Source organism: Malaclemys terrapin, chromosome 13 (genome assembly GCF_027887155.1).
Source record: "Malaclemys terrapin pileata isolate rMalTer1 chromosome 13, rMalTer1.hap1, whole genome shotgun sequence".
NCBI classification, from domain to species: domain Eukaryota; kingdom Metazoa; phylum Chordata; order Testudines; family Emydidae; genus Malaclemys; species Malaclemys terrapin.
This window is the reverse complement of record NC_071517.1, coordinates 15862729-15873561: the sequence shown is the minus strand read 5'-3', so window position 1 is coordinate 15873561 and position 10833 is coordinate 15862729. Positions and strand designations below refer to the sequence as shown.

Genomic DNA, 10833 nt, shown 5'->3' with positions numbered 1-10833 from the left:
TCTGGCAGAGCTTTGGGTAATAATTTATCCAAGGGGGGGAAAAGTAGAAATTCCCTTTTTTCCAGAACATTCCTGCTGAGCTGTGAACTTTGGAAGCCGTGGGACTGTGATAAGGATCAGGTAAGGACCCCAGACATATTTAGTGAGTTTGTTTTTGTGGCAAATGCATTTAGCTTTATTTCTGCAGCCCAGGACATTGGAAAGTGCAGATATTTTTTCTGCTGCTGAAGGTGTCATACCAGCTAACCTAATCAAGGCCGTAAGTAAGAGAATTTATTTGAAAGTTAATGGGTAACTACGCCATCGTTTTGGGGTTTTTTTTTTACTTGCAGGTGTATTTAGACAGAGCATTTCTTTTTCCCACGGCACAAAAGTATTCTAGAATTTTAATGGGTTGGGGCAGTCACATCTCAGATTTTTGTTTAGTTTTGCACCTTTTGTGTGTTAAAGAGAGGGTGACTCTGTTGCAAATCGTCACTTGCTGGGAGTTCCTGGATTGTTACTTTTTTCTTTTTTTTTTAATTTCGAATCTCCAGCATTTTATCTTAGTTATTTAACAGCGACATTATCCAAATCAGACACCAGCAGAATTTACCATTCCATCTGGCTGTTAGCTTGGCACAGAAGAGATGCTACACACCTCTTTGGCCTGAAATAACATTTGTATTCTAATCGTGACTGCATTTCTCTTTGGAAGAAATACACAGTTATGACTGCCAAAGCAGTCAAAGGGATTTAGATGCATCTTCCATTAAAATTAATTGCTGCTATACCTCTAAATCCCCTGGGTTGCTATAAATATCTTTATACACCTGTTGTTTTCAAAGATGGCAGGGCCCTGCATAAAGAAAAAAATGAAATGCAACAAGGAAATGGAAGTTAGTAATCTAGGAAATACTCAGGGCACTTTGACAAATGCAGGAGGCTATTATTTTGATTTGTCACCCATGGAATTAAAGTCCACCAAGAAAAGTGTTAACACGCAGAAGGAGGTACAAGTCTCTGGTTTGGTGTAATCCTCCCATGGTAATTCTAATACAGTGTCAATAGCATCAAAGCTGCTTGGATTCTGGTGATTCAGAAGATAGCTTGCTGTAAATGGCACAAGTGAACTCCATCTGCCTTGTGTGGGAGGTTGAATGGAGAAGGGAGACTCAGCCATCCCTGGCGTGACTTTGGTGTCGTCTGCAGAGGCACACCAGGGATAAATGGAGCCAGGCTCTTTGTGGGCGTCAGGTTGAAAACCTGTTGACTATTGTGAGTTGCCTGTTTGTCAGGGATCTTGAATCTCTTCCTGTTGTTCTTGCAGGATCGCCCCTTTCCCCTCTCCCATCCCCCACCTCGGTTCACCCCACACCTCCTGAATGTTGGACCTGCCCATTCTGGCCTCCCCAGATATGGCTGACAGCTGGTTGAACCTGCAGTCAGAGGAAGAAAGAGGGCAGGAAAGCAGCATGGGGGACTCTGCCAACCTGGACGACAGCCTGACCAGCCTACAGTGGCTTCAAGAGTTTTCCATCATCAATGCCAACGTGGGCAAGTCTTCCTCTTCTCCCAGCAGCTCGGACCCTCACGGCTACCACAAGATCCCTGGCTCTGCTGCTCCTTGCTCCCCCTTGGCTGCTGACCCAGCTTGCATTGGGATGCCCCACACCCCCGGCAAGCCCATTTCATCTTCCACCTCCAGGACTACTCACCTGGGGATGGGCATGCAGGCCCAGCCCTTGGACGACATAGATTACAAGACCAACCCTCATGTGAAGCCCCCTTACTCCTACGCGACGCTCATCTGCATGGCCATGGAAGCCAGCAAGAAAACCAAAATCACCCTTTCGGCCATCTACAAATGGATTACGGACAACTTCTGCTACTTCAGACACGCTGACCCCACCTGGCAGGTAGGGATCCCAAAGAGCCACCGTCCCTCCCTCTCTGCATCTGTCCCTAAAGATAGGCATGTGCAGCCTGCTGGTGGGGTTGGGGAGGACTTGCCCTAGCTGATCAGACACTGCAGTAATGGTGCCAGTAGAAGAACATGGGCAAATAGATGAAGTCAGGTATTCCCCAAGAGCTCTGGCTCCAAATTGGCCCAGAGCAGTACAAGAAGGGTCAATGCCCACCATGTTCCAACATTGTGCGTCTAGCATCCATTACACATGTGTTTAAAGGAGCATCGGGAGCTGTGCTGCCAATTCTAAATGGTTCTGCAGAAGTGGGAGTCTTCCTGTTGATATATTAACATTGGCAGCAGACCTTCTAATGGTGGCACTCATGGCAGCAGTTCTTTCTTTCTTTCTTTCTTTCTTTCTTTCTTTCTTCAGGATGCAATTAATGACTTTTGGTGTGTTTCTTGCCCAGGTCTTTTGCCTTGAGTGAACATTCTGCAGCACACAGAAGCTGCTGTCAATGAGACCATAGCCCCAATATAAACAGGAATTTACCCTTGTAAAAGTTAGCGATTATCTATCACTCCTCCAGTGCTGGACAGAGACTGAGATTGGCGACAAAAGGACAAATTCTCCTCTGTTACATCAGCACACTTCAGTGGTGCTGCACCAGTGTACTGGAGAAGAGAATTTGGCTCAGAGAGCACAGAAAGGAGAGGAGAGGGACAGGGGGAAAGAAAAAGACAGTGGAGGGGAGGGGATGAGATTGGGGAACAATGACAAAGGGAGAATAGGAAAACGGAGAACAAGTTGAAGGGAGATTGTATCTGACGTGTTTAACTTCTATGTCAGGATCAGAGACCCCAGGGAGGCTCCCCTATTCCAGAGATTAGAAACCCAACTGTGCCTTGAAAGGTGGCTTTGACCAGGCGAGCTATTGGCTGCAGTGAGTTGCCCATTATCCCACGATAGGCCACTGCCATTTTGATGATACTGAAAGGTACAAATTCTGCTGTAAGCAGTTGAAACTCCTCCCTGCCGCTTGACGGCGCTCCCATTGGGAGCATCTCCATCCCTGAGCACCACCTCCTTGTTCTCTTCAGACGTACGAGCTGGCAGCCCTAAAACTGAGGACTCGTTTCTTCAGTCCCCTGGTGGATCAGTGAATTCATCAGATCTCTGAGCCAGCAATTTCTACAGCCACAAAGGAAAAGATCTAGGGGAAGGGTTAATACCTTCATGTAGAAAATCCCTGATCATCAGTGTTTAGATCTGCAAACACCATTTCTTTCCAATGTATAGCACAATGGAAAAGCTGTGCCCCCTTTCAGTACAGAGCATCGTATCCTCCAGGGGCTTGTGGCATGAGGAAGAGGAAAGGTTTCATCACTGTGATGAGAGCCCTGAGCCTCAGTGTTCCTTTGTCTTGCCTTCCTTCTGCCAATGGAAAAACATGTCCAGGGGCAGCTTCCTTTGCCTTCTGTTCAAAGGAGGAACAACTTCCCTAGATTGCTGGAGATCATCATAACAAAGATAATGATAAGTAACACCCTGCACTCCTTTCAAGACTGAACCTTGCCCTAAACTGGCTGCAGCCTGGGAGTTAACCTGAAGATGTTCCCCAAGCTGGTGGGGGGAATCACTGGACCAGGTTCATCTCTGGTCACAAAGCCACCTTAGGCCCCCTAGGGAACATTTTCATCACAAGGAGCTTCCCCACCTACACTGGCTCCATGCCCTCCCCTCCCTGGAACTCCTGGCACAGGAGGCATTCCAAGGGTGCGTCATGGATACGAGGAGGCGTGGCCAGGCTATTCCCACACCCTGGTTAATCCCAGGCTGCTGCAAGGGCCATATTGGCCATGGCAGGCAGGGTGCCAATTGAGTGTTGCCCTCGCCTGCACTAGAGACTGAGGTGGCCCTGGCAACCCCAGGATAGGAGAGGTTCAAGCGCCTGTTGGAGCCTACGCTGGTCTCTGCAGCAGCACAGGAGTGAATCAGGCCCATCAAACCCGGGTTCTCAAGGCAGTGGGCACTGGCCAGTCACAGATGAAATGGCTGCAAAATCCAGTTTCCACAGTTCAGCTGCCTGCTTACCACGTTAACGTGCCAGCTCCTTCCGGCTGTCGACCGTCCTTTTAAGAACTTCGCGAACAAGGAGACCAGACCTGCCCTGCTCAGGACCTGACTCCAGAATTGTTCTGGGTTTAAACAAAATCAGTCTGACAAAACAAGGAGTTGCACCCAGGTGGAGGTTAGCTAAGCCTGGCAACAGCCATGGGACCATGCCTAGATCAACCAGTGCCCACTGCCTCCCATTCAACCTCACCCGCTCTACACCGGAGTGAATTCTGGACATCTCCAACCTCCACCTTGTGCTTGTGCTAGCGCCCCAATCTCCATTGCGGGCTGGCACATGCACCGCCAAATGGGAGGGAGCAGCAGTAACTGGTTCTGCTCTCACTTACTCCGTAAATTGGGAGCAGTTCTATTGGAGCCAGCAGGGTCACACTCAGGGTATGAGTGCTGGCAGAGTAGGGCGGAGTACAAAGGCTGCGAGCACCAGCGATTGAGGGAAACTCACCTCGATAAAGAACCGCCACAAATAAGAGTTCTTGTCAGTTTACATCCGCTAGAATTAGCAAGTCAGCGGTCTTGGGCACTGGGGAACATATACAAGAGCAGGGAGGCAAGTAGTAGTATTTTGACTTCTCCTCCGAATTCTGGATAATTAGCATATTTTCAATTAAATGGGTTTATAAAAAAAAAAAGTTCTCAATCCCTCTCTGCAAAGATGCAGGTGGTTAGCTTGCTTGTTGGAATGATAAATATGCTAACTGGCTGGGTAATAATCAACTGCAGGCAAGCCAGGCTGAATGAAATTTGGGGCTGGGGGTGGAGAATTTGGCTTGGAATTCTCTGACCTTTGTAAAATTTCATTAAACAGTAAATTCTGAATCCCTGGAGTCTGGAATGTTTGCTGGATTCCCCTCCCCCCCTTTCTTTCCTATTCTCCCACCATAACTGTGTTCTCATCCCTCTACCCCAATTCCTGTAAGTGGAGACAGACTCAAAAGGTCATGCCACCCATACGCAGGGGGAGATGGATAGATTCCTGTGGGAGCTGCATGCTTTGGAGAGGAGCCAACTTGCCCAGGGAGTTTCAGCCTGGAGGAGGGGTGTTGGTTTTTTGTAGTGTTTTTTTTTTTTTTTTGTAAGGTCTCCAGGCATTCAAGCTTTGTTTTTGCTATCCGGCAATACGGATTATGGATGAATAAGCATAAAGATATCCAGGCAACATTTAAAAAAAAAAAAAAAAGCCCTTCACCATATCCAATCTCTTTACACCCTCTTAGCTTTGTATAGTGTAACACAGCGTTATTTACCCAATAACTGAGTTTCCTTTCTGATTATGCACATCACTCTAGACATTCATGTTTTTCAGAGCAGCTCGACGGGAAGCAGAAAGTCCCTTTTCTTTTTTGCAGCTGTTTTGATTTGTGTTTAGGAAGATACGGACAGTGATTTCATACCAAGCTTTCCTAAGCCTTGCAGACAAATTCAGCAATGGTGCTCGAAATGGGAGCAATTAATGGGGGTGCAAATCCAATGCAAATGGGTGTCCGTGGCCAAGAGCAACCCCATGTCAGAGTAGGACTAATCAGCATGTGGGCCTGTGCATTGAGGGCATTTCCGCATGCCTAAGTGGGATCTAGGTGCCGTGATGACACCAGAGGTAGTAGGGTATCTACACTTGGCTATTTTTGCCAATTGATTTCCCACTGTTGCTAACACTGGCACAGTTCACACCCCATCCCGCCTTTCTATGGGACTGATCCAAATTCAAGAGAAAAGACTCCCGTTGAATTCAGTGGGCTCTGGATCAGGCTCTAGCTATTTTGGATTGGTTTGGAATGGAGGTGGCTGCCTTCCCTTTGGTACTTGCACGGCTGGCCAAGGAGGTTTCTGCTCTGCCACACAACTCAGGATTTGGCCTGGGATGTGTTTTCCTGTTGCAGCCATCTCTGTCTCCCGATTGTCAGAAGCTCCCTGATGGTCCTATGTATCTTCACCCCACTGGAGGGGTTTATGTTTTGTAATGGATCGTTTACAAAGTTGCACATGTCCAACCTTGCTGTTTTCTTTTGGGTTTAGAATTCCATCCGGCACAACCTATCCTTGAACAAGTGCTTCATCAAGGTGCCGCGAGAGAAGGACGAGCCGGGGAAAGGTGGATTCTGGAAGATCGACCCTCAGTATGCAGACAGGCTCATGAATGGGGCCTTCAAGAAACGCAGGATGCCCCCTGTGCAGATCCACCCAGCCTTCACCAGCAGAGTCCAACAAGAAGCCGGGACTGTTGCCAACCAGGCAGCGTCCTCTTGGTCCAACGACAGTGTCCTGAATGTCAACATGGAGTCACAGCAGCTGCTCAAAGAGTTTGAGGAAGTCACGAGTGACCAGAATTGGAACCCAGCGGATGGGAAAATGGGCCACAAACGTAAGCAGCCATTGCCCAAACGGATGCACAAGACAGCTCGCCTCTCTAGCTCCCCCTTGCTCACCCAGGAAGAACAGACAGAGCTTGGCTCATTGAAAGGTGATTTTGACTGGGAAGCTATCTTTGATACCACCTTGAATGGTGACTTCTCCACTTTTGAGGATCTGGAGCTCACACCTCCTATTAGCCCAATAACCAGAGATGTGGACTTGACAGTGCATGGAAGACACATTGACTGTCCACAGGAATGGTGCCCAGTGGGGCAAGATCAGGTCCTAACGGAATCCAACCAGAACAACTTAGACTTTGATGAAACCTTCATGGCCACTTCTTTCCTTCAGCATCCCTGGGATGAAGAGAGAAACGATTATCTCTCAAATTCGGTCAACATGGACCAGTTGTTTGAACTCAACGACTCTTCTTTGCCCACAGACATGAGTGACTGGAGCAGTATGGGATCTTTTTTATAAGAGGCCGCTGCTGGTTAGAAGGATCAAGTTAAACCCAGGTAGACTTTATCTATTAGCAAGATACTCCCAGTGCTGCGGGAGATTACAAGGGACAAGATCTCTAGAAATGGGGACATACACGTTGACTTTTATCAGCTGCAAAGTATGGTTATTCACAGAAACTCCAGAAGAAACCCAGAAGATTTGGCTGGATATATCTGAAGGCAACACATCAGGAGAAGTCTCTGCCTCTTGGGTTTCCCTAAGAGAAGAAATAACTACTTATTTTGGGACTCTGTTTTTTTAAAGAAATGTAGATTATCCTATGTTTGGTGGGAATGGAAGGAGCATATGTTCCCTCTAGGACAAAGGAGAACAGTTGCTAAGTTACATGCAAGAGATTTCCTGATGACTTTGGACATTGTAGACCATGTGCAATTTCCTTCTCCTTCTCCTCCATTTCTCTCTCTCTCTCTCTCTTATTTTTTTTTTTTTTTCTGTCCAGGGATATTCCCAGGTATAACATGAGATAATTAAGTAGCAGGTAAATAAAAGTCCCTTCTGGGTTCTATAAGTTCAACCTCCCTCATGAATTGGGGCTAGGGAAGAAGACGAGATCTGTAAAATCAGATGCAAATCAGCAAGTCGGCCTCTTCAGATGTTTTTGTATAGTCTATTATATATAAATATATATCTATTCAAAGAAACCTATATTTTTAGCACAATCAGTAGAGTAGCTTCTTGATGGGACGACAGTGGAAATGAGGTTTTTTTTCTGTGCTGTATAAAGACTAATGTTAATTGTTCTGCAAATTAAAAATGAAGCGTGTCAAATGTTTATTGTAACAAAATATGCAAAGGAAAATTCCTACATCAGAAGCAATGAATTTCTTTAAGGATCGAGAAAAGGATGAAGACAGGAGAGAAGGAGAAGAGACTTGCCTTTCTCCAGATTGTGCTCTTACTTATTTTTGTATCCTGAACTCCTTGCCTTGAGTCACGAGCGACTGTATTTGCTGTAAGGCCTAGAATGGTGTCACTGTGAACCTGCTACATTTCTGAATGATTGACGAAACAATGTTCTATTTTCTGATCAGAAACTGTGAACCGAAAGCATCCCCTTCATCAGCCTGTATGTCAGGCTCTGAACAGCCTCTGCGACGATCCAGGAGACAAAGCAAGTGATGGGTGATTCAGGACCAAGCCTCCTTCTCCCTCCGCGAGACAGCTGTGATCAAACGTTGCTTAATTGTTATGTTGGGGTTTCCCATGCAGGGGGATGCTCACCAGCTCTTGGTGATTTTGTATTTTATTTAAACGAATGTTCTTGTATGGGACTAACGAAAAATGAAATCTGGATCCAGGGCTCAGTCAGGGAGTAAGAGGCCAAAGACTGTGTGTGCAACAAACATTAGTTATGAACAGAAGCAGAGTTTAGAATCCCTTCTCTGCCTTACCTAATGTGTCCCCTTTACTCTGCTCCTCTCCTAAAGTAATAATCAGGCTGACCACTTACCATCTCCACCCTGCTGCACAAAGGTTAACCAGTTAATTCTCACAGCACCTCTGCAAGGTAAGTATTATTATCCCCATTTTACAGATGGGGGTGATGAGGCAGGGATCAATTAACTGATTTGCCCAAGGCCTAACAGCACAGCCTCGCTCCCAGTCCTGTGACCATACTGCCTCTTAAAGGTGTGAAGGGGATGCCGGCAGGCTAAAGGTTTCTCCAAAGCAGGTAGAAAATAGAAAGGCAGAGCAAGGAGAGGCAAAGTGCCTGACTCCTTTCTCGAGACGTTTAACAACCTGGGACCAGAGCCTCAGCTGGTGAAAACTGCTGAAGCTCCACTGACTTCAACAGAGCTATGCTGATTTACCTGCTGACGATCTGTCCCTAATTGGCTTGCTAATGGGAGTGTGGACAGGTATCTGCGAAATATGCATAGGCAGCAAAGAAATATTATGGTAGTTTAAAAATAAAAAATCTTGCTCAAACTTGAATTCAAGCTCTAGAGAATCAGATTCTAAGCCTCTCTGTTGGTACAGGCAATATAGCTAACATAAACTAGCTGCTAGTTAACAGAAAGACGAGGTTACTTTGGAGTGTGTTAGACTTGTTGAAAGACATAACGCTATAAACTTGTTTTGTTCGTTTGTTTAGAAACTATAGTAAGAATTTAGGAACCTTGATGTGAGCAAACTAACTTAGCTGGAGTCTAGTTGTCGTTTTAAAAAAAAAATAGCCTGATTTAATGCTGGAAAAGACAACCCTTGTATTAACTAATGAATTAACTTGCATTCAAGGTCACAGAGGTCGGAAATGCAATGCATTGCATATGGGTTTTCAGGTACATAGGGCTAGATCCTCAGCTGGTGCAAATCGGCTTAGCTCCATTGAGGTCAATGGAGCGACTCACGCTTACAGCAGCAGAGGATGTTGACCCATTGATCTCCATACAGGTGGCTGCTGGAGTGGGGTGGAACTCTTAAGGTGTGTCTACACTTCAAAAAAAGACCTGTGGCATGGCCCAAGTCCACTGGCTTGCGCTCAGGTTGCAGGGCTAAATATTGCAGCGGGAGCCCGGACTCTGAAACCCCATGAGGGGGATGGGTCTCAGAGCCTGGGCTCCAGCCCAAGCCTGAACATCCACACTGCAATTTTTAGCCTGACAGCAAGAGCCCTACAAGCCGAAGTCGATTAACCTGGGCTCTGAGACTCATTGGCATGAGATTTTTTTGTGCAGTGTAGATGTAACCTTAGGGTCCATGGTTTAGACAATGCTCCCCTGGATCTGGCAGACAATCAAAAGATACAAGCTGCAATGACTGCCAAATGGCTCCAGAGGGTTGGTCCCATTAGTCCTCCATAAAAATGAGGAAGTAGGGTTGGAATTTTAACCATCTCACGTACTTAGTGAACAACCTCCAAAAAACCTCTGCAAAACCTAATGGGGGTGCCCTCCACCAGCCGGCACTGCTCCAAGAGCTGGCTGCGTTTCCACCTGGTGAGATATGGCTGCGTGGCTTTCATCTCCATTCCAAGGCTACTGGTGATCAGACTGGGCCTACTCCAGTGTTTTGATTCTTTTTTGTAATGCTTCATTTTTTTTTGTTTCTTTCTCCTGTTTTGGGGCCTGTTTCATACAGATGCTGGAAGAACTACAAAGATAAGTGTGCAATTTAACCTTTTTCATGGAAAGCTATTTACAATTAAAAAACATGTTAAATGAAAAACTGGTTTTGCCTCCTTGTTTCCCTAATGCACTGATCTTGAGTCTCTTTCTGTCTAGTACTTATATGGCCCCCATTTACCATGGCAGCCAAACCCCTCACTATATAGTTAATGCATTTATTCTCACAGCACTCCTGTGAGGTTGGCCAGTGCAGTTGTCTTCATTGTATAGATGGGGAATGGTGGCACAGAGAGGCTAAATAACTTGCCCAAGGTAAGACCGAATGTCTGTGGTGGAATAGGGACTTCAACTCTGGTTTCCCAAGTCCAGAGAGTGCCCTAACCACTGGACCATCTTTCTTCTCTTTTCATGGAAGTATAAGATTTTTAGGGATGGGAAAAGGACATCAATCTGAGGGATCAAGATGTAAAATGCAATATTATTATTATTATTTCTACTACAGTAAGTAACTAGGGGTCACAGAACATAGGGATCACCCAATGAAATTAATAGACAGCAAGTTTAAAATAAACAAAAGGAAGTATTTTTCATACAATGCACAGTCAACTTGTGGAACTCCTTGCCAGAGGATGTTGTGAAGGCCAACACCATACCACGGTTCAAAAAAGAACTAGATAAGTTCATGGAGGCTAGGTCCGTCAATGGCTATTAGCCAGGATGGGCAGGGATGGTGTCCCTAGCCTCTGTTTGCCAGAAGCTGGGAATGGGCGACAGGGGATGGATCATTTGATGATTACCTGTTCTATTCATTCCCTCTGGGGCACCTGGCATTGGCCACTGTCAGAAGACAGGATACTGGGCTA

The 10833-nt window shown here is 46.2% G+C and overlaps 1 protein-coding gene across 2 annotated transcripts; it reads left to right on the top strand.

The window, feature by feature from the left end:
- FOXJ1 (forkhead box J1) lies at window positions 1-10073 on the top strand. 2 transcript variants are annotated; one of them, XM_054048420.1, is made up of 3 exons: window positions 1-120; window positions 1310-1898; window positions 6042-10073. In XM_054048420.1, exons 2-3 carry the CDS (start codon window positions 1365-1367, stop codon window positions 6855-6857), a joined length of 1350 nt encoding a protein of 449 aa, XP_053904395.1. In that variant the 5' UTR covers window positions 1-120; window positions 1310-1364; the 3' UTR covers window positions 6858-10073. The 2 variants fall into 2 exon arrangements, with proteins under 2 accessions (XP_053904395.1, XP_053904396.1); XM_054048421.1 differs by lacking the exon at window positions 1-120 and adding an exon at window positions 193-259.
- Window positions 10074-10833: the final 760 nt, after the last annotated feature.

What these genes read in the sequence shown, in the direction of transcription:
- FOXJ1 (XM_054048420.1), top strand. Translation starts at nt 1,365, where the DNA reads ATGTTGGACCTGCCCATTCTGGCCTCCCCAGATATGGCTGACAGCTGG. An exon ending in ACGCTGACCCCACCTGGCAG is followed by an intron (nt 1,899 to 6,041) that starts GTAGGGATCCCA and finishes TTTTGGGTTTAG; the next exon opens with AATTCCATCCGGCACAACCT.